We start from the raw sequence: 24,498 nt of genomic DNA on the forward strand, positions 1-24,498 counted from the left end.
CCTGGCTCCCCTCTCTGCTCCGGCAGCTCCTCTCGAGTTACTGCACGTTACTGCCTGTGCCTTGAAAAATGGTTCCCAGCTGTCTAATGAGGTCAGGTAAAAAAAAAGGACAGCGTCTCAAGGGATTTGTGGGATATTCTGGACAAAGCAGCGGTCAAGCAGCTGGGCTGAGGAGGCCTCGGTCCTAGCCAAGAGCCGGCTGACGACTCTGCAGCCCTGGTGAGCAGGGCCGAGCCGAGGTGAGCGGGAGGCCCTGGCAGGACAGGGGCACAGCGTCCTCACCACGCCGCTTCTTCTGTCGCTTAGAGGACCACTCTTCTCGTGCGATTAGGAAGCTATTACCGCACCAGATTAGAAACAATAATGGTATTCAAATTACTAAAACATCACTTTCAGTACAATCAGTGAAGAGATGTTAAAAATGAATATGAGAACTCATTTCTAAGAGTGCTAATTACAAGCTTAAGGTGTCTCATGAATCTCATGATACCCTTTAATTGCTGGGTAAAAGGATGGATGGGGATGTTATCTATTTCTCCTGGGTATCTGGGATTTTTCCCCCTTTATGAGCAAAGAAAGCAGTGAAATCTGCTTCATGGGCCCCTGACGCACACTGGTGCATTTCTGTTCTGCAGAAAATTTCTAATATACAGTATGAACTAAATCAACAGATTTTCACTGCATTCACTGATCGATTACCCCCGAAAGACATGCAGGTCTCCATGTGCTTGTGTGTGTGTCCAGAGATGGACTGCGGCCCCTTCTCAGGTGTCTCCCTGCCTTGCGCAACATGCTTCCAGGATTCGCATTAAAAAAAGTATCAAGGTCCTGTCAATGTAAACTAAAGTACGGAGAGGAATTCTGGAGCTTGCTTGTCAGTATGTGCCGGCCTTCCCAAGGCACCATTACAGCACACTGTGCTTTGTTTCTCGTGCGCGAATGAGTGCTGAATGGTAGAAGTGGAATTAGAGGAATCAGAAAGCTGCATTCAAACTCTGGTGTTGGAACTTCAGGCCTTATTGGGTGGGGGTGGGGGGGAGTCACTACACATTGACCCTGAAAAGGCCAATGCATACAATATTGCACATACAGCACAGTACGTTTTGCTCAAGTAAGACAAGACCTGCTCCAACACACGCAAAAAGTGAAGCACCATGTTCAATACTGCTCGGGACTGCCAGGTGTAGTGTACACTGTGCATGTATGTATTTAACTGGCACTAAGGTATACACGTAACAAAACGTCAGCTCCTCGCAAGGAAGGCAAGCGGTTACTCAGTCAGCAAATGAGACATATATTGAATAAAAAATGCCTGGGGTTTTACTCACGAACACATCCGTAAATAAAAAAGCAAATTTACTGTGCTGCATCCCACTCTTGTGTCTGATCAAACACTATTAATTATATTCAGTTCAATTTCTGATTGTTAATAAGTACAAGAATGGCACTTTGGGGAACCACAACTTAGGTGAATAAAAAAAAAAGATTTACACAAAACTTTGATCCATTTTTTACGAACATTGTAAAGGAAGCTTTTTTCTTGTAAAACGTTCCCCTTCAATGCCTGCAGCCTGCCTCTCTGTGTGTGCGACTCAGGTCCCCATGCAGAGGAGCACAGCAGTAAGCACTCACTGTCTGCCGAACCCTGCATCTCAGGAACGGGCTGCTCCTTCAGCGGCAGGAAGAGAAAAACCAAACCTCTCAGACCTGAACTCCTTGGATTACCACACAAGTCAACGGGTGGAAAACAAACACAAAAAAAGAACATCCAGTGCTTTTCGTTTGCCCTTGCTGTCTTCGATAAAATCATTCTCCCTCTCTGTGGCACCTCTGAACAGAGAGAAGAAACACAGAAACATAGAGAGGTTTCACCATAACCGTGCTTTGCGTTAACAGCATACAGTACGTCACAGATTTACGCACTGCGAGAGCCCTCTCTCCGTGTCACAATAATTCTGCTTCAAGCACTGTTTCCAGCTTCTGACAAGTGTTATAAATGGGACGACCCCATTAGCAATACTATAAAGAGCTCGGGCCCTGGTTTCTATATTTACTGTATATAGTTACCGTTGGCAGAGCCAAACGTATTTCTGTCTTCAAAATAATTTATTAGCAGAGCATCTACAGCTGTCTTCTTAAAGAACTGGCACTCTGCATCTCAAGTAACTATATTTACTGTATATATCAAAATACCTCTTCTAAGATGACTGAACACTCATTCATCCTCACAAATATTACTTAATGTTCCTTATACCTGTAGCAATTATTTAAGACGTATGTACTGTAGTTGAACATGGATGTGAGTGTGATTTGCTATTATTTGGTAAAGTGTGCAGGAGCTACTTGCTTATAACAACCTTAGAGCACTGTACTGTGGTGTGTACCATGGTAAAAAGCAGAGTTAGGGGCTGAACATCATGATTAATCCTAGAGAGGTAATACCAAGCAAGGTTCCAGCTGTTGCAGAGCCAAAAACTGTGCAACTTTATCCTCAGAAACGCTCACAATGTGTTTTACCACTGCTGTGTTTGATCATTATTGTTCTTCATTTACTGTATTTCCTTGGTTGATGCTTTTATCCCGATCTGGGTAATGCACTTAGCTCAAGGGCAGGGCTGCAGTGTCTCACCGAGGACACCTTGAACCCAGAGCCCTAAGCCCTGCCCCACACTGCCATTGACGCTATACGCTATTGACGAGCAGTGCTTGGATAACCCTGCCGCTCGCGCCACGCCGCCTCTTCACAGTGCCTGCTGTTGCTCCCTTCGGTTCACCAGCCACACAGGCTGGCCTGTACTGCGTCTCACTGACCGCCTCGCCCACCTCCTGCTCGAAGGCACATGCAGACGGCCTCTTCGAATGCCAGGGGCGTCTCTCCGAAGCGGATCTTCCATTCGGACTGTATCCACAGCAGGAATGTACAGCAGGCCCCCACTGAAAGGATGCATATGTGCCCCCCCAAAAAACCAACAACAAAAACAGCAGAAGGCAGGCAGGCAGGGCTGGAGATTTTAAAAAAGAACAGACTGAGACTTGCTTGTTTTTACTAAAGCCAGACTGGCAGATTAAAGCCAGACACCTTAGGCAGGCAGACCTGCTCTGCACTGCCACCTCCCCATCTCCCAAGACTCTGGGCATAACACTGCCTTCCCTGCAGCCACAGACACAGTTTCAGGACCAGTCTGGAAGGGAAAAGACACAGAGTAAATAAGCTTCGCCACTGGCTCCCCTGTCTGTCCAGAGACTGCTTTAATCACACGCCAAGCACTTTTAATCCGGCACATTACCAAGCCTTGCGCTGGGGCAGCGAAGTGCAAGCGACTGGTTCAGGTCAAAGCAGAGATTACTGATCTTTTCAAGATCAAGCAAACCAGGCTGAAGGGATAACAGAGCTTTAATGTAATCAATGAGGCATAAATCATACAATTAGGAAGATCTGTGTTTTTTCCAGCACAGAGAGAAATGCTTTAATCAGCCAAAAAATAACTGGGGATGATTCCTGTTGACTTTCCGACAATAGTGGGGGAAACAAACCCGGGGGGGGGTTGATAAAATCTAATTTCTTTACATGACCACAGCTAGTGCACATTGTTGGCTATGCCCTTTGACGTGTCTAGAGAAATGGATCACTTTGCAAGAAAAACTCCCAATCCAGTCACATTGTGGACAGCACAGCAGAAGTAAAATGTCACCGTCTTTCTGAAAGGCATTACCACAGTTCCTTTCAGAAAGCCTTTTTCCACTGAATCCAATTCCAAATGCTCATTTCTTGTATTTGTTTTGAAACAATCCTGAGCTTTGCTGCTGGGCTGAGGGAAATTACAGATCAGAGCTCAGACAGGAGGAAACTCCCCTCCGTCTAATTTGTTTCCAAGATTTACCTTCCTTGTGTTGGGGGCAGGGAGAATGCCGGTGCTCCAGAAGGTGATATTTAACTTTTTTCTTTCCAGTAACGTTTCTCCCAAGTCCCATCGGCACCTCATAAGTCAACTCCAGAACGTCTCCAGAACGTCAGGCAGCATGAATGACTTCCAATAGCTCAGCAGACCCCAGATTTGCCCTTGCAAATCTTTTTTTTTCTGCTTTTGTGAGCATGGTGAACTCTTTCATCGAGAAGCATGATTTAGAAATCTATTTCAAAGAAATCCATTTTGTCAGCTTTGGAAATTGCAATATGGCAGGTAATTACAGCAATTATTTTCTGCTGAAGGTCTAATCCTTTGACCTTTCAGAACCCTCTCATAAATTATTCAGCCATTGTTTCTGCTGGTTTGGTAATTAGGTTTTTTTCCACATGAACAGATAGGTATGTCCACAACTTGTTGCTGGAGACAGTAGAGAGTAGTCATTTTTAATGGAACACACCAATGCCATTCAGAAAAGGAACGACATACAGCTTATAGCAAAACCCCGTACTTTGTGATGCCATGCTGATTCGAATCGCATCATGATTTATTTACCATATAAGCAGAAATGCAAAAATCAAAACACCCAATCCAGTCACAACTCTCCTTAATGACCATTCCAATCTCATCATGTTCCTGGCCATTACAAGACGTTAATGAAGGTAAGACCAAGCATGCAACATCTTACACACAGTTTTCCACACCTGCCACAGCCTGCCATTTTTGGGGAACATTAATAAATAATCTTCTTCAGTCCACACCTGAAGAAGGCTCCACGGCCGAAACGTTGTGTTCTCTTTCTTCTTTTTTTCAGCATGGAATAAACCTATTACTTGTTCCTTTGCAGCCTACGCATGCTGACGCAGCTACCCACCTGAATTAATAAATAATAATTAACATGATCATTGATAGGAGGATAAAATGTGATAAAACTAAGCAGATACATGCTGTGGGAAACTACGACTTACTTGAAGCACTACAACAGAAAATTAAATATTTAAAGAAACCACAGTCAACATAAAAGTAACCTCAAACCTAGGGTCCATTTGACCAAGAAACAGAATAGCAGACGAAAGGCCCTGGCTCATTAGATCTGATCCATTGTTTTCATTGGTTTCCCGACAAAATACATCCATGGAGCACATCACCCAACAGCAGCATGTTGGAATGTCAAAACCAAAATCTCCAGACAAGGCAACACTGGGAGCACCAGGACACATTCTGAAGCTTACAATATGGAGCCCTATTATGGCAGACTGATACAGGAGCTCAGATTGGGCACTGAATGGTCCCCAGTTTATTTCAGTTTCTTCTTATTTTATTCATACCCAGCTCCATGGCAATAACATGGCCATGTAATGTCCTTCTAGTTAATACTGCGTTATTATGAAGGTCTTTCTGTTTAGTTACAGGGACTGTAACTATGCCCCTTCCATCTTGTTAATCACTGTTCAGTGACATTCTTTATTGGATGTCAAATCGAATTTGTGCCACCTCCAAAACTGACAGATCAGCACTGTGCAACAGCTGCAGACTCCAACCAGAAAGGGCAGATTTCTTATATTGTGTTCTGAGGCAAATACACATGGAAAGAGATGACTATGGATTGGATCTGGTGTTCAAGACCTTTAAGTCACACCTGCAATGTACTGGCGAATCTCACAAGAGCTGAAAAACCCTTCTGACTAAATCACACGAAGTCTCATGAAATGCATCTCTGATGAGGTGTTTGATTAAAGAGAAGAGGGGCCACTTGGCTAATAACACCATCTGCACATCTTTGTCGGTGTCATGCTCTGAATAGACTGATCATGCCACTACATTAATAACCACGAGGAGGGGGACGGGAACAAAAGTGTTTTGACATCTTCTTCTGCAATACTAAACTCAAATATTGGCTTAACCTCTATTTCAGCTGACAGAACTTTCACATGACATCTGAGGAGCAGAAAATAAACGCAACCCCCTTTATTTCAGTGTCCCTCCATTACATTGTTTAGCTTTAGTCCCTGGGAAAATCTACAGGCACAAAGGGGCACATCTCCATGTGCTCGCTCGGCTTTCACAAGGCAAATTATTTCACATGCCTGATTAAGATCACCTGTGACCTGTACATCCACATCAAAAGGGTTGACAAACAAGAGGAGCTATTTGACCCATCCTGACGTGTGGTAGTTAGGAGCTAATTGATCCTAAGATCCCATCCAGCCTTTTGATGGACAGGAGTGTATCAGCACAAGAGCTGGGAAGGCACAAGCCAAGCGCAACGAGCGACAGATCTTTTCCACCCATTTGCAGGTTGCTACATCTACACTTCCACTGCATGTCGTCGGAGAGATTTTCATGTCTCTCACAGCCACCCTCCACCCCTCACCCCAATTTCCTTGAGGGTGGAATTAAGCTTGCTCCTAAATGAGAAACTATTTTCTGAAACTCATTTGCAAGAGAGTCTCATTCTCTATCACCAGCAACACACGCCTGTGTACATTATGGTGTTATTGTTTGCCTTGTCCGGCTATTCACTTCATGAATATTATTCAGTGGCATAAAATCAAAGGATCACGACTGGGCTGGGGCTTCTCTGTTCTGTGAGATGGCACCTGTGGTGTGCACCACTCACGCATGTGTCCAGAGAACAGTGCTTTCAGCTCTCGCTGCACATACTGTATAAGAAAAGATCATAAACTGCACTGCTGTGGAAACATGTAAGCACTATTTACATGACTGCTTGTTTTACACTCACTTGACAGAAGCGAGGTATGGCTTCTAACATCACAAACCTGCACTGTGAGGTATTGAAGACGACACATGAATCTTTAACAGAACTCCCTGGGGGGCATCAGTGCTGTACTGTAGAAAAACACATTAGGGATGGGCATCGAAAGAGACACACAATGAATAAAGATGCTCTTTGGGAAAAAAGCCTTGGCCACTGGGGTTCAAGTTCTATGAGGTTGCCCAGTAATGAGGCACCAAGGGGGAGCAGTGCTGATTGCTGTTAAATTGAATACATTCCTAAGATGTAGCAACAGAATGGCTATGATGTCCAAGCATTGTGGAAATCACATTCCATGACTTGTGCCTTCAGTGAGAACACCATGTCATCAGCAGCAAAAACAAACAGAGGATAACAAGCTCCCATTAAGAAGACAGGACAAATTCTTGATACTAACTTAGTACCGTGTTTTTTTTGGGGGGGGCTTCCGTAGATGTACGGTAAACACAGAAACAGGGGCAACCCCAAAATGAAGTGAAAAAGCCCTGTGGAGGGGGGGTCTGTCACAAGATGCCGTGAGGGGGAACCCCGAAGAGGGATACCTGTGTACAGGGGAGCTACCCGCTCACAAACTCATCACAGACGGTTCCGAATGGCATCATCTTCTCGGACCCGAGCCACAGCAGACAACAGAGAAGCACTGCTACTCTTTTCATCTCCCAGCTTACCATGAATCCAATACAACATTAAAAACCAGCTGTTACAAAATTCTCCAGTCACTGTACAATTTCAGCAAAGCCACAATTAGAGGCAGGATATTGAATTAGGCATCGACAGCCTTGATCATACTTAATTGATGGCTATTTTTTATGTGGTCTCTACTGTAATCTGGCACTGAGGAAAAAAACAACAGATCCTGAACAGTAGGTTTTGTAAGCAATGCAATTTCTTGATGACCTGCTGCTCTGTGGTTTGTTCAATGCAGTTACACACCATTGCCTCCTCTCTCTGAAAAATAGTCCCTTTCCTGGTGCCGGTTGATTCCTGTTCTCATGTCTGTGTAAGTGACAAGGAATCGAAACAAACGCCACAGGGGGGCAAGGATTACGGCAAAAAAAATCTCTCTTTGGTAAAGTAAGGTTTTCCACAAAGAAATCAGGTAAAATAATTTCTCTGGGGACACTGTTGCAGACACAGAGTCCTTTCTGAAATTCTGCATAGTCCTGTCTTATTAAAAGCACATCTGCCACCAGTTCCACTCCAAAATTATTTCATTGAAAGTCTTAGGTAAAATGCAAAGCTGAAGTGATGTTATTTGGAAATAGTTATTGCTCTTTCTTTTTTGCGAGATCTTATTGCGAGATCTCAATTTGTAAAGAGAGCAGTCCAACACAGATCACATGAAATCTTTGTGAAAATGAACAAGAACATTGATAACACAGCAGCAGTACCTTGTAACTTATCAGGTGTCAAATGCCTGTCCTGATAACAGCTGGCTATTCTAAGAAAACCCCGAGATTGTGAACCGAAATAGATACAGGTTATCATTGTGAGAGAACAAGGACACAGCACTAATTTGCCTCGGTTCAAAGCACAGGGCTCATCCTAACTAGGGCTTAGCAGCCCTGGTCCAGGGGAGCCACAAACTAGCAGGGTCAGTATGTCAATATGTCAGGTTCAATTGTTAAATCGCCAATTTGTAAAGATTCAGAACACATGAGATTGGACCCATTAGTATATTAGTCGGTTTAATCAAGTCTGGAATGGCTAGCTGTGGTCAATGCGAGCTGCTGTATAGGGTGGTGCGATTGTCATTTCATGCGATCCCTAACCTTCTTCCACACATAACCGGGTGAAGTGGAGAAAGTGGAATGGTGCTACTGTGAGTGATCAGAAACACGTGGGCTAAGGCGAGTCGAGGGTGAGCAGATGGAATGCGGGCCCGGCCGCCCCGGCCCCACCTCCAACACCAGCGCACGGGACCGCTCGGGGGGGGCGGCTTCAAGCCCGTCTATCAGACCCGACGGGCGATTTCTTGTTAGGCTTCATGGGCTCCGGTATGAGGAATGAGTTACACAGGTATTGCTCAAAGTTCGACGTTGGTGATTTCACAACGCAGTAACGGTGAGCAACTGGGCTCCAGAAGGCTAAAAACAGCCCAGGTGGGTTGAAGAGAAGAGCGAAACGGGACTTGCTGCTTTTATAAAGAAAACAGGCCAAAGGCTCGGAGATGTGCTGCAGGATCTCCATCCCTGTTTCCCTCTTCCCTCGGTCCTCACTCGTTTATCACTCTCCTGCTGTGAGGGAGGGACTGCTGTGCTCCTCCGGTTACGTGTAAAGAACATTGTTTCCTGAAAACTGGTGCATACCAGCTGGCCCTTAGGTACAGTGAAGAAATAGCACAGGTACTCTACATTCAGAACACAAGCGAGGGAGGAGAGGTGTGGGCGGGGTACTCACGTCCGTGTCAGGGCCCTTGTCAGCTCCCGGACAGGAGAACGTGACAAACTCATGGCACCTCTTGTGGACCACGAAGCAGCAAACTGCAAAGGAAAAGAGAAAGACAGTCAAACCTCTACAGCCAGCAAGGCAGAACCGAGTCACCTGGGCTCCTGGGGATACAGCAGGCCGGCTGCAGTACCTTCACAGAGCCACTTGAACTGCTGCGCGGATCCGGCATATCTCAGTGAATTAATGAGGAAGGTGGCTGGGATGAAAAAAGAGAAAGAACAGCCTGAAAGCGAGCAGCCATTCTGCACATTGACACTGGCACACCTGACGAGTGATGACGTCACTGGAAACAACAATGTGATCTAGAGGGTTAACCCCACTAAAACAGGGTTCCTGCAGGAAATCAGCAGGGGTTTAGAAAAGGCAGGTCTTGCTTAGCTCACTTTTAAGACGTCTATAAAGAAGCAGCAGTATGGATCCAGGTAATGCTTGGGGGAATCCTATGGTACAGTGTACATTCTGGACAATGGCACCTTCCCCATACTTTTTCACTAGGTACCTCCCACCTCCAAAATGCATGCTGGCTGCGTGTGACAGGCTGTTCTAGGTGGTTCTGGAGTTTCTGAGCCTGTGGCAGACTGGCATCTAGAGGAAGAGGAATCGTGCTCTCAGTCCTGCCTTCAGCTCTATGCTTCCAGGACAGGAACTGTCACTTACTGTGCACTGTTAATGTTACCCTGACTGAAAGTGATTTCTGATGGTACACACATGGAGAGAAAGTTTCACATAAAAGATTGTGCAAATCCTGCACAATTCCTGGAGTACCACAAGGATCTGTGTGAGGACCACTGGTCATCTTCTCCCCAGATCACTTATCTACTAGCAACCAAATAGGCTAAACAGTCTCTTCTCATTTCCTTACGGTCCTAAAAAGAAATCAAAAAGGAGCGATAAACACAATCCTATTTTAGTGTCACGTGAATCGAGTTTAAGATTCCACATACAGTACAGTCCATGCTCAGACCTGTGCATTGAAATCCCTGGCAGAAACCCCAAGACTTGTTTCACCCTCACCCCCGCTCTAGTTAATGCATAATAGAAGGGACTCAACGAAATGCTAGTTACTTGGGCTGACAAGCTTCTGTCACCCACAATGCTTTAACAAGCATGTCGCAATAAATCAAGACATGGCAGGCGGGTGATTCGACTGGAAGCCATCCAGGTTGCCATGCGCTTTGTCGACCAGCACTCACAGGCTTTTGCGATGAGCTCACCGACTTGCAATTGTTTAGAAACCGCTGGGACCGAGCGGTGACCAGACTCGTCGGTCATAATGATGGCAAAATGCCCCCAGTTACGGAGCCCTGAACGGAATGCACTTAGCTCGGGAATCAAATACGTTTCACCCCATACATTTCTCAGACAGACCAGCTGACAGAGGACCAGCACCCTCCAGGCTCCTGAGGTTAGTCATAAGGAGTTTTCCATATTTATGAGGTAGTGATGTAAGCGCCGAAATCAGACTCTGTCATCCACTATCCATCCAACATCAATGATGCGGGACTAGAAATTGCTGAAACCATATCTCTTATCTGTTCTGAAAATGACTCAAGATCAGAATCAAGAGCTTTTTCAAACTCTTCAAATTGTGTTTTGTACTGTAGATAACTGACTGATTCGGGATTCCAGGTATAAAATGCCCATTTGACATAACAATGGATTGAAGAGGAAGGTGTGAAAGCAGGTTCCTGCATCTAAATTCACACCAGCTGAATCAGAGTATAACATCCTACCCTTGGAGGGCCAGGGCAGCACTGCTCTGTGATGGTTACTTTAATTACATGGACAGCACCCCTGCTCTGTTGCCTTGCCTGCTGGCTGAGCACAGTTCAGAGGCGTTAAGGCAGCCCTGAGTGAAGAGCACTAGCTTCACACGTCACTGAAAATAATTAATCTCATTACGCAGAGCTCTTGGAGGCCGATGTCAAAGAGCCCAAATCAAACACTGCTGACCTCTATCCTTTTAATCCAGTTAGAACTACAGCTACAGCTAACTACTCACAAGACAGGATGATAAAAGTACGCTTAAAGAAAAGCAGCATCCTTTTTGAAAACTATGCAACATCTGATTGTCCGATATTTAATTACGCTTCCGGCTAGCAGCCTCATGATTTTCAAATACCCAAATATTAAACACAACAATAGGGTTATGTCAACAGTTTAACATTTTATTGCATTTTACTATGCAGCGCAACAGCTCTACGAGACATTTTCAACCCATTAGACTCATAATGTCCGATATTTTCTCTCCAGAGAGTGTAATTAGACTGGTAGGAACAATTAGCACCATGTTGTATAGACAGGCCAGGCACTTATCATGAGATTTAAGAGAACAGTAATGGACCAGGTCTGTTACATTTAGCTATTCATGCAGAATCCTTCAGAGGGAGAATGTCATTTGTAGTTCAGTAACTTTCTCCTAGAGAAACGCTGCACACATGGGACCTGCCCAGGAACATCGGGCTTACTGTGAGAAAGCACCGACTACATTGCTCCTCTGCCCATTGATGCAGACGTTGCAGGGAACAGCAGGGTTTCAGAAAAGGGAGGTCTTGCTTAGCTCACTTTTAAGACTATAAGAAGCAGCAGCAGTATGGATCCAGGTAATGCTTGAGAGAATCCTGCAGTTCAGTGTACAGAGATTTTTTAAGTACAGTACCTGTTAATAAAGTTCCACATGAGTGGTACAGTGGCGTGCTGTACAGGGGCTGATTCTGGACAATGGCACCTTCCCCACACTTTTTCACTGCCTTTTTGGGCTTCCTCCCACCTCCAAAAGCCATGCTGGCTGGGTGTGGTCAGCTATCCTAAACGGTTCTGTTCTTCCTGGGCCAGCGGCCTATTTGAATGACTTCAAATACGGAATTAGTTTAGATCACAGAGGTCATCCGGGAAAGATCTGCTGGGTCAAGGATGAGCGCCGTGGCACTGAGACACCCCTGGCAATCCAGTCGAGAGTGGAAAACCACCAGGGGGCGCTGCTTTTTTCCGGAACAGATAGTGTTTCATAGGAAGGACAGGTGTAACTGGAAAGAGCACCGTCAATGGGGTTCACAGCCACAGGCTGGCAGTGAAGGGTGTGGGCTTAACGCTCTGACATCAAACCGTGCATCGCTGCGCTAAGACTGCCGCGTGCTCTGCGCCACTGCAGGAACCGGCGCAGCGACGGTGAAGCAGAGCGAGCACATTCATCCCTCTCCTCTCCCAGAGACACCCCCGTCTTCGGAGGATCAGGACAGAAGGCTGACACCACAGACTGCCAGGACCCCCTCCCCCCGAGCGTCTTATCGAACAACCCTCCCCCTGGACCGCAACTGTACCGAGGGGCTGCCGGCACAAAGCCTCCAAAAAAGGAGGGAGCCGCACTGAGCAGATGTTTTAATAGGCCAAGATGAGAGATGATGGCTCACAACTGACCTTATTATGATTCCACATTCATGGAAGTATAAATTATGCACAGGCTAAAGTGTAATGTGCCTCTTTCAAATCAATAGCTATTAAATTCTCAGCAACGTCCTGATCCCTCCTGCTTGCACTGGATTGCCTCAGAGCCCTTTATCTGGGGGAGAAATCATGCGTTTTACCATCCATCTCTCTGACAATTTTCCAGGAAGGCCACAGCCCAGGAAAGTATAATCCAACTGGAATCCATCTTCTAGAATCATTATTTAATTTTACTTCAAATGTCAGTTATTTGCACAACAGATTTTAGAAAGGCACACTGTTTTTTAAATAACTCGTCAGCAAGTCTATTTGACCATTTAATAAACTGGCCTTGGCATAGCTGCCAGTTACTTGAAACGACCTGGAAAAATTATTGCTGTAAACAGTGAAATTTACCACACAATGTCTTCTTGTTCTAGTGCTGACACCGTTTTTATTGGATTTACACCCTCAGAAGCTATCTTTGTGACGGAAGAACATACAGCCTAATATATTATTCAGACAGAATTTCTGTTAAGATTTTGCAAGACAGCGTAATAACGTTTTTAAGTCCTATACCAGTGACAAGTGTTGAGGAATGTTCATTTGATTTGCTGAAATATTGCTACCGTTAATGCATAGTAATAAATTATTCCTGTTTAGATCCGAGTTTTATTAATGCTGTCTTGCTTACTGCAAACCAGATGGAAACTGATAGCGTACAGAGGCTTCATTTTTAATTTAGGGTAGTTTGTTTTGTTAATTACTTCTAAATTGCTTAATCGTATCATTTAATCACATTTACAATAGCAAAACAACAAAGTTGATTGTATTGATCATATTAATGTCTTTCTAAAAAAAAAAAAAAACTCTGTCACATGAAGTCTTTTAATTCCAGAGGTTTGCCATATGTACTACGTCCTCGAATGGTGAATTAGGCCACGGAACTGGAAGGAGTGGATCCGGGGTTCTGACCATCATAGATCCCCTCTGCCCGCCTCCTGCACCAGATCGATGTAAAACCCTGAGCGCTCAGTTTCCACGCCAAATTCCAGTGGGCTTTGCAAATCTTATTTCCCTGGAGTGCATTTTTTTTTTTTAAAAAAAGGCTTTGAATGACACAGACGCATGTGTCCTGATAACTGCTTAGCGAGTGGCACCGCTGGTGATGAGCGACACCAGCAGTAGCGCTTTCACACACACACTGACGCGACCGAGCAACACATGTGCTGTTAACAGCGGCTGCTTGCTCCCACACTGAGGCACTTCTATTGCCGTCAGGTACTCTCTGGTTGCTTAACGTGGCAGAAACTGGGATAAACTGTGGCCTTGTGAGCCACCAGGTTCCAGTACGGAGGTTTTTTCCTCCACTGCCATTTCAGTCTCCCACTCCCGCATGCCGCGTGTCCCAGTTCCCGTCGCTCTGGATCGACCACACAAACACCCCGAGGTGCCGAGTGACACTTCTGCCCGAACTTCCTCCACAGTGCTGTGATGACTTTAACTCATTAATTGCCTTGTTTCGCCTGATTGAGACAGAACAGCCTTGTCTCAAGCCTGTCCTGGGAAAAGACAGCCGCCTTCCCTCTCGATGTTCTCGGTGGATCCCAGTGGGGCACACCAAACACCAGACAAGACACGACCACTTCTCGCCCCCCCGGAGGAGCTCCTTCACAAACAGTTTGACCTTCGCCTGTATTTGCAGGAACTAAATGGATAAAAAGCCTGGGTTTATTTCTAAGTTAGCATAAGGCATATGCCCACGGATAAACCTGTCCTCCTCCTGCACGCCCCATTCCCATCAAAGGCTCAAAGCAGCAGCTCCTCAGAAAGACAGGGAACACGCTCCGCTGGTCTTTAATTACTCTGCGGCCATCAGAGGTTAAGAGCAGTGACGCTGTGTTTCCGACTGTCCCAGCCACACTTCTGACGTTCGACACCTAGCAAAGCCTCTGACCGCTCAGCCAGCCCGGCTCATACGGTGGCGTCCCGTCCAAAGCCATGTGCCTGCGCTCACGCCCACCGAGGAGCAGATTAACTTCTTGATGTCGACAGCACGTCGTAATGGCTTTTGCACAAAGACAGAGTGGGGCGCTTGATGCATTTCTGATCGCAAAAACGAACAAGAAAGGTTTGAAGCTCGAAAGCCTGCATCATCACCCAGGCCAAGGTCAAGGGCAGCTCTGGTCTTCGATGGCTACAGATTTCGTTCCACTTCAGCTAGGAGTAACAGCCGTCTATTTACTTCATCGAACCCTTTCCCCAGCAGACTTCTAGAGGCTTGTAAACCCCAGCGGATCGAGGCTCTCCAGGACTCAGCTGTGTATTACAGACCGACGCCATGCGAGAATCCTAGACAAGGTCTGACATTAAAAATGATGGACACAGGGGGCATGTTCTGCATGAGGGGAGACCTGAAGGTCTTGATCAACTCAACCAGCCCTGCTGCTGCTCAGGGGGGCCCTTTTAATGTCTGCAGAACCCAGACAGTCTATTGACTGACCAGCAGACTCGCCCGGCAACCCCTGGGCAGCGCAAGACACTCTCGAACAACAAAGGCCACAGAGAGTGTGAGAAACGCCGTGGGTGGCCTGTCACAGACTGAGGGACAGGAGAGTGACCACTGAGCTACAAGAAAGAGATGGACAGGCGGGCAACACTGAGCAAAGCAGGATCGTCGATGCTGATTCTGCTATCCTTGCAGTCCCTGTGACTGTTACTGTATCCTGTTGTCTTTACGGCTCGCATTCTTGTATGACATGAAAATACCCGCTTCTGATTTCATTTCAGTGTGCTCAAAATTGCACAGCCATTCATAAATTGTCACGATTGCTTGGGTAATACTGCGAGTGGTCACACCGTTAACTCCCTTCGATTTCAGAATACTGGCAAGCAGGGAGAAGAGCTGTCAGAGACATCGAGGGCCAAGCCAGATCTGTAAGCACATGGTCTCAAGACACACCTTCCTCCTACCCTGCAAGACTGCAGATGAAACCCTGTGCCTGCTTGCCCTGCGGGGGAGAACTCTATCAAGACGGTAACCCCCTCCGTGATTATGAGCCACCCTCTGAACTGTCCAGTTGGGCTGCAGGTGTAGAGCAAGCCTGGCTGTCAATACTCAGGGTGAGACAAACCCAACAGAGCTAGAGAAATATTGGGTGAAACAGCAGCAACAGAAGAGGCACTAGACTATTTCAACACCACTTTAACGAGAAATAATGAGCTGCAGCAGAATATTGTACCACATGATTTATTTGTGTGACTTTGGGTTTTCAAACTCTAATACATCTCTTTTGTTGTTTTTCCATTTTCTTGTGCCAGCAAGCCCAGAGATGAAAAAAGGAAGGACTCCGACTCAGGACTGCAGCTCAGGTTTCTCTGCTGGTACAGAGCTATTCCAGCTGGTTCCTGCCGGCAGCTTTTGGCAACAAATGCCGCCTTCTGTCAGCTGGTAAGGAATGGCTGATGGGAAGGAGCAGTAGGGCGAATTGTTTCTGCTCCAATGTGAAGGCCCTGCTGTGTGCTCTTGTTGCTAGTTACAGGCTTTGTTATCTGTGACTCACTGTGTTTGTGTAACCTGATGCTCTTTGAAAATGTTTCACTATTATTTTAAGATTACCCAGGGATGTTCTGCAGGTGCTGTATATGACATGCTGTCTAAGAAAAACTAAGCATTCTGAAGCTCTGAATGTCTTAAGATTTTTCTTTTGAATTTGACATTTATTTCTTGCAAACACCCTGACTTCCTGAGGTCCAATATGGATGAGAGATGTGGACTATGGCTCTTTTAAAGGTCTCCACTTGAACTGTTTATTAAGATCAGAGATTTTGGTTTTCAGCATTAACCTCAAAAAGACAGTCTTACAAAGAGCAGGTCACAGGTTTTCATACCCACTGAAAGCTACAGATCAGGGGTTCTTGAGTAACGATTTAAAGAGACAAAGTGAACATGCTGGATATGCTGTTGCAGGTGAGAAGCAGGTGCCAGGCACTGGAACTATGGGGTCTCGTTAACGGCATTACACACTGTTATAATTTTTCAATTGAAGTATTCATTTTGTTTCAATTCCTAAAGCCAGACCTTCCTGTTATCCACTTCAGTGTCAACATGCTATTTTTCTTTTGCAGCTATGCAAGCCATGCCTTAACCCGGACTTCCACTGATATCTGATAACACAATCCAGATGGAATAGCCCAGAAAGCTGAAAGCCGAACAGACATTAAAAACCGAATGCATCTCAAATCGTTCCTAACCATCTCTCTGAGCTGCAACTGAGCACAGACACAGCTGTGTTTAACTCCGACTAGCTCCCAGAGTCCTGTTCACACAGCTGGAAGAGACCATGCAGGGAGGGTCAGGTCTTATTAAGACACCCAAGTATGACGGGTCTGTGCTGAAGCTTGCGACTGGCAGTAGCCCACCCAGAATACCTCCATGCAGGCTACTCACAGAGAGGAAGGATCCACGACATCAGCTCTTTTATCTGGGGATCCTGAGAAATGCTGCAATACTTTTCAAAGTCATTTTCACTGTAGTTTCCAATATGATGTTCGGATCATTCTGACATTTATGTAAAACTTTCTGACATCCTCTTCCTGGTACGAATCTTCCATAAAATCCTGAATGTCTGAACGATGGGCACCAGATGTCCATGAAGCTGTTGAAGCTCATAATCAGTTCCCTTGAGATGTCAGGCAGTTCTCTGACTTCCACTGTGTTGATATGGTGAAGAGCCTTTTGCTCCTATGCTCACCCTCCTCTGATACTCAGTGGCAGTAAGCATGACATCTACAAGTTTCTACATTCCTAACAAGGCAAATATTTGTAAAGTTATGGTACTGATACATCTAGCACTGCGTTCTGTACATTTTATCACAGTTTGATTAAAAACCTTCAGAAATCTTGACACATACTTGCATTTTCTTTTAGCTAGCTTTGTTCATCGGGGCATGAATAATTTCCTGACCTGCTGGGTTTTGTATGTCAGTCAGATACAGGTGAATTGCCTTCAGTGTGGATGATAGTAGCTTTTCATAAACTACAAACACTGGCTTTTTATTAAAAAAAAAAATCTGACAGAAAGTAAAGAGGCTTTAGCAGTCTTCCAGAGAGATTTTTACACTTCTGTGAGTTACAGTTCCGAAATGTCACTTCATCTTGGTATTCACTCATCAAGCCTGGTCATCTCAATTCTCTGGCACTGAGAACCGTCTTAATATAATCTCTGACTGCAAGCTGCAGGAAAATTAATAAATAAAATCTGGGAAGACTTCTCATGCCAAATGGTGACACACAAAAAGTCTGATATACAGTACGTTCCTCCTCTGTGCACATCAACGACACATTTTCAATTAACAGCACAGGATGATTCTTATTTGGAGTCTCGCCGGCTCCAGCAGAAGACGAACGACAACACAGAACATCTCTCAATCACTCTGAAAGCAAGAAATTCCTATCCCAATTCCAGCTCCTATTTTGTTACGGACTGAGACTCTCCAATGGGAGAATCCAGTTCTGCTCTTGCGGGATGACGTGCGCACCAGCCCAATGCTGACCCGCTGTCAGAGGGAGCGCCCAGGAGAGACACTATAAATGAAATTTACAGGCCACAAGCCTCTGGGACAGCTCAGCGATCCGGCGCGAGCTGGCGGCCGGGCGAGTGCCGTTCTCCTCCCTGCTCCAGAGCTCATCGTGAACCTCACCCCCACACGGCAGACTCACAGAGCCACACACCCGGGCGTGTTCCCCTCAAGCTCAGAGTGTCCTTCTTCCAGACATGCACCGTCCATGAGAACATGTGCAGCGAACTGCTGGACCTGCTCACGAGGCGGGGCAAGCTGCTGAGCTCATGGAGATCCCAGGAGGTTTCCCTCAGAATCCCTTAGTCCACACGGAGCACCGCGACACACTTCCTCAGCCAGAACGGCACACAGTTCACTGTATCCACACGCACAGAGCACCACACGCCTCACCGGCTGATTATGCGGTGCTGGAGACTTATCGCAAAACAATCTTTGTGGCTTTGAGTGTCAGATAACAAAACCTACAGTACATGGTGACCAAGCTTTATTCAACACAGCTTCCAACCCAAATTCGGTACGCAACACACACACACTTAAAGCAAATCCCCACTGAAACAGAGAGTGAGGAGCTGCGTCCGAGTCCTGTTCATCAAACACTTTTAAAAATAACGAGAAGGGCCTGTCAACAGGTTAATGATGCTCATTCAGGTCACACTAATAGTACAGTACAGAACACTGTGCAGGATTTGCTGTTCAAACAGGGATCCTCCAGAAATGTGATTTTCATTTAGATAGATAAGACTTTATTGCTCCCAAAGGGAAATTGATGTAATTTTAGAGAGCGATGGGTGGGCATCTAGTGCGCACCAGGAAATAATGATGGCAGAGCCTAGTCCAAACACCAAGAGATCATGCAAGCTTACCTGAGATTCTGCATAAGACACTGTACACCTCTGCAGATAACTGCAGCTGTGATAGGTGGTTATGTGAGCACAATCTCCCTGGTTTAGCTAATCTGACCATCTTTCACAGGAATTTGCACACAAACGTAAGATCACATTTAAAGGTCTTGCTTGGTGTCCTGCTGCAATAATATTATTAATAATGTTATTTTCACCCGCTGCAATGACTGGATCTAGGATTGAAAGGAAGGACAACATATCAAGAGAGCTGTTGAGCCCCAGTGCAGGGAAACTGACAGATACTAAACCTTAGCATACGAAGAAGCCTTTTCTTGATTTTTAATTTATTTAATAGTGTGCATCAACCATCATGTCATTAGTGCATTTTGAGATGTATTAGAGCTTTTTGAGATATTTATGCATGTACACATTTCTAAATATTCAATTTTCTGGGAAGATTATGAGTTCTAATGGACACACATGAATGCACTTCTCCAAATCCATTTAGCCATACAAGACCTAGCGGAGCTGCTGCTGTTTATTGGCACATTAAAACTGCATGGATGCTTCCCCAAGCAGGAATGTCACTCCTGTCCTTAGAATGAAATCAGCTGCTCTCGGCCTGATGTGGAATAGCCCATCTGGGCTTCCTGCAGGGCTTTATTTGAGGAGTCACGACACTGCAAACAGCGCTGAATGCCAGTCTCTGTACAGGCCCTGATTGCAGCACAAGTGATGAAACTACAGGAGCGATCAGGAGGAAATGTAACCAGATGAATCATCATTAATCTGTTTTTTTTTTCCCCAGAGGCACAAAACTGAATGAATGATATAAACATGATCTTGATGACCCTGTGGGTAAGACTGATTATCATTCATGGCTTATTTACAGTAGCAGAGACATTTCTGGTAGCAAATCATTAAGTACACAAGACAGCTTTCCACACAGTGATTCACTGATACTGCAGCATGCAATAATTTGCCGGCTGTCCATCGCTAGTGAAAGAGCTAGAGATCACATCTCTCCAAGAATCTGCCCTTGGAGTTCAGCAACATCAAGCACTATGTACAGTAGGAGAAGATTATTCAGCAGCACAAACATTGCAAAGAGAGTCCACAATAAACAAAGGCCTTTTGTCCAGAAATGAGCAAGGCATTACAATACAAAGCATGTGATGGCCAGTAAGAGGTAGCACTGTCCAGGCTTTATCAGTCACAGCAGCCTTTGGATTTGGAGTCCAGAAGGGGCAATTACATGGGGCACACTGATGCCCACCTGTAAAGATGAACAATCTTGACGTAGAGATAACATACCTCTGACAAACCTCCCCAGCACACAGCAGAGCAGGCGCAGAGCCATGCCTGGAAACTCGGCTTCTACGCCATGCAAGGCCACACAAGACAAGACCATCTTGCACAAGACAAGGGTGTAGAAGCTACCACAGGTGCAGAGAATAGCTCTGTTAAGCGTCCGGCCAACCTCTGTATAGGCATGAGAGTTGGGGGTCTGGAACCAAAACCCACAACTTTCTCTCTGCCTTGGGAACAAACGGGGAACAATTCAGCCATTCCCCTTCTCACACATCCAAGACCCCAAGGCCAGCACAGACAGGCTCCCTGCCCTCAACAGGAATAATCACCCTGGCCAGAGGATGGACCTGAAGCACAGGAGGCAGGAGGAAGGGAGAGAACAGACAACTTGCTGCCTCGCAATCTGCGTCCTTTAGCATGTGATCATGAGAAAGAAAACTCCAGTGTTTGCATTCCGCTTGTATGCGATAAAAGCACCTGTCGACATCAGGCTGCCGGGTGGACAGAGCTCAGAGCTGTTTAACACACTGTGGCAACCTGGACAGGACCAATGCAACACACGGGCTTGTGGAAAACTCTGTGATGAGCCCATCTTCCCCCTCGCATGCAAGAACCACTTTCAGCACTGATTACGCCGGCCATATGACAGCTCTCTAACCCTACCTCCCAGAAACACATGCAGGAAGCTGACACCGGCGTGAATGAGGAAGTGAACCAGGACAGCTGTCTCTTCTTCTCAGGTGCCCAAGACCTCTTCATCACAGACGATGGAGGCTTTATGGTTGGATTACAGGATTCTGGCTGTGGGAGCAGGTTATTATCGGGTTTAGGTTAAGGATTAGGACTTTATAGTTAGGATGACGGGTTAAGGTTTGCGTTATGGCTTAATACTAGGTGTTGTGGGTATAGCTGGGACTGATCATAGCTCTTTAGGTTTAACGGTGGGTGACGGGTTCAGGTTAGAGTAGATATTATGGCACACCTGAGTCTCCTACCATGCTCACACATAATTGAGCTCTATAGCCAATATGTTATTAATTCCTGCCTGGACCATGTCATTAACCAGCTATAATCACTTCCCAGCTGGCGCTTTGCAATTTGACAATCATATCTAGGGCAGAGTCTGCAACCCTGGTTCAGTTGAGCCCCATCATTTTCTCAATTTCATGAATGAGTTACCTGATGCTTAATTAGGAGGACTTAACATGCTCTCCAGATTTTGCCAATTGATCATTAGGACTACTTATGAAACTCACAAGACTGCAGGATTGCCGACCCCAAGGGTTTAGCATAAGATAGTAGCACAAAGTAGTAAATTATTGCTTGTCTATTCTGCACAAGGCATTTTAAAGAGACTGCATCAAATGTTTGTGTAGAAACAGAAAGCTAGCATGTCAGATTTTCATTAACAAGACAGGGTATTGGATTTACAGAGTGTTAATGAAAAACTATGGAACGACTCCCAAAGTGGAATGAGTCCTAATGTTACAGAAGATCTGTGCAAAACCATCTGGGAGAAAATCAGACACAGGCCATTGATTCCTTTGTCTAAATATTAACTCATCTCACCGGCAAACTGACACTAGTTTCAAAACCTTGGACACAATTGGTGACAGATTAAGCACAGTGCTTTCTGTAAATAACTTTCATATTTCCTTCTTCTACCAATTCCATGAAAGCTGGCATGGATCTGATGCTGATAAGGTACAGTAGTTAAATTGAATAAAGCACCTTTTGAAATCAAAATCACTGCAGCTCCATTTAGATTTATTTGTAGTTCTTTTACCAAGGAGTCAGTAATGAATGTATTTACATTATTTTCAAAGACCGCCATGCTTATCGGTAGACTGCGTGCACATCCTGAAGTGTGGATTTCTGTGCTTCATTTAATCCATTTTACATCTCCTGCGCACTACAGATAATTAATAGGATTACAAACATTTTTCTTTTCACCGCGGAACAGACATCACAGAATAACAACAAAAATAAATTAAGCTGTCTAACAGGCAATGTGTATTATTAATCATGCCATGCTCTCACTGTAACAATGCTGTGACTTTCTCAACAGCACGTGTTTTTGATCAGTGGCTGGCCAGTCTAGTCCGAGCACAGCTGCAGCAGGATTTTCAAAGCGCTGTGGAAAGAACGCTGAGGGTTTTCATTTCATTCAAAGCAACTGCAGACGGTGAAGTCTGGCAAGATGCAAAGAAGTATGTCAACGAAGAAGGAAATGTCTGAAATATTTATTTGTATAATAGTGCACTGGGGTTAGAACATGAAAAAACTCACAGACCTGCTGAGTGGCTGGGGGGGTAAAGATTCTTGCCCGGTTTGAGCTCTGTGACCACAAGTTGAGTCCTGTGTGGTTTTTTTGCATTGGTGTCAGGTGCTGCCAGGGGTGTGGTAGGATTAACCCCCTGCAGCTGCCTGGGCACATGCAGGCATGTGGTGCTGCAGGTGAGGGACACCCCTCTCCTCCAATCAGCACACTCAAGCAGAAGTGACTCACAGGTGGGTGTGGCTAGGAGTCTGCCTGCACTTCCTCCCTCTGTCTCCCGTGTGTGGTCACAGGGTTCATAACTGCAAACCAAGACGCGAAAAAAACACACCACTGGCTGATCCAAAACAGGCAGGTACGGTATAACAGAAATAATTAACTATTCTAATTTTTCAGTCACAGGGGCTTCAGAGGGGTGCAGCAGGGGAGAAGGTCTCCAAGTCACTCTGTCTAGAAGTTCAGCTGCTATCAGTCCTATAGGGGAAAGCACCACTCTTTACAGCTGGCCCCAGCAGCCTCAGGACAAGGTAAAAACATGGTAAATGTGTGAAAATACTACAATTATGTTGTCGCTACAGAACCTTATTGAATTGGTTCTGGATACCAAAATATGTTCTCTCTAAAAAAAAATCTATTTTCATAATTACATTTAAATTAACTATTGGAAGAGCTCCTAAACAAATCTTGCCAAAACAGGGCAGCTGCTGTCAGACCACTTGGCGAGAGCGAGGGGTCACCCACCACAGCTCCCACAGAGCTGCCCCCTGACCCACAGCGCGGTGATGTCATAACGGCAGAGCCCGCCCCCCACTGCTCACCCGCCAATCAATAACTAGGTGCAGTGCAGGTCAGCAATCCGTTATTGACCAGGGTTCAAAGCCACACAGAGCTGGCAAGGCAACATCCATCACTATAGGCCACCTTTTTTGGCACAACTTTTACTATTGTTCCTTTTGGACAATTCTATCTCCATCTTCTATTACAATAGTTAATGAAACAGCTTTTACATACACACTTGGGAACAGGAGTATTGCATTACATACATTAAGTATATAATATTCTAATCATCGTTTTTGCGGTATCTTGCATCAGAATGTTTAATGAGCATGCAAACATTTCCTCTCGGACAGGTTTTTGTGGTTTTGGTTTCGAAAACCTATGAGGCTCGGGATCATGATTACTGAGGAATCGCTATTACCTCTGCTTTGATCAGTCAGGTAATGCAAAGAAACAGCCTGTGTGGGTGGACAATCGTCAGCCGTCTCCAGTTCCACACTGACGAGCGTGGATGCAGACAGCACCAGAAAGCTGCTGAACACTAGCCATCTCTTCCCAAGATAAAACACAGCTTCCACTTCACGCAGTGTTCAGAGCCGCAGAGCATCGTTTGTCTGGTGACAGGAATGGTGTCGGATTCCTTCAGCAGGTTCGGTTTTTGAAGTCCGTTTTTCGATTTTCTCCAGGTCTCCAAGCTAAAACGAATGACGTATTTCTGCATAAATGCAGAGTAAATACAAGAGGCTATCGTTTTTTCTTACGTGTACATTCTGCAGCGGGGAAGGAGTTTCACAGAAAAGTGTATCAGGCTGTGGAAGGTTAATTAATCTCCTAGAAAAGACGTCTCAGTTCCATCGAAAATCTTTAGACTCGGCTCCAAGGCTACTGTAACTTCTCTGTTCCAGAAGCCTACCTCTATAGTATTTATTTTTGTAACTTGGCATTTTCCTCACGTGATTCCCTGTCATTCACCTTCCCAGTAATTTGATTCCCTCTCAACCATAAAGCACACATCAACCAAAATAAACACTGCTGGTTTTTTAAATCAATGGTTTGTGAAACTAGCCACAAAGCAGCCTGTGAAAGCGACTGACTTTCACATTGCGCAACCAGAGTCACTTCTTGCTCAGCTCGGACATGCAAAGGAGGAGC

General features: G+C 45.4%; 1 protein-coding gene across 1 annotated transcript in view; it reads right to left on the bottom strand.

Moving 5' to 3' along the window:
- Positions 1–24,498, bottom strand: part of LOC148824270 (protein kinase C alpha type) — a 191,391-nt gene that overhangs the window by 111,512 nt on the left and 55,381 nt on the right. The window contains exon 3 of the mRNA XM_088926771.1: positions 9,082–9,164. Coding sequence (XP_088782897.1) covers positions 9,082–9,164 — 83 coding nt within the window. The remainder of the gene's footprint in view (positions 1–9,081; positions 9,165–24,498) is intronic.

This window comes from Atractosteus spatula, chromosome 11 (genome assembly GCF_055471065.1).
Source record: "Atractosteus spatula isolate fAtrSpa1 chromosome 11, fAtrSpa1.hap1, whole genome shotgun sequence".
Classification (NCBI taxonomy): Eukaryota; Metazoa; Chordata; class Actinopteri; order Semionotiformes; family Lepisosteidae; genus Atractosteus; species Atractosteus spatula.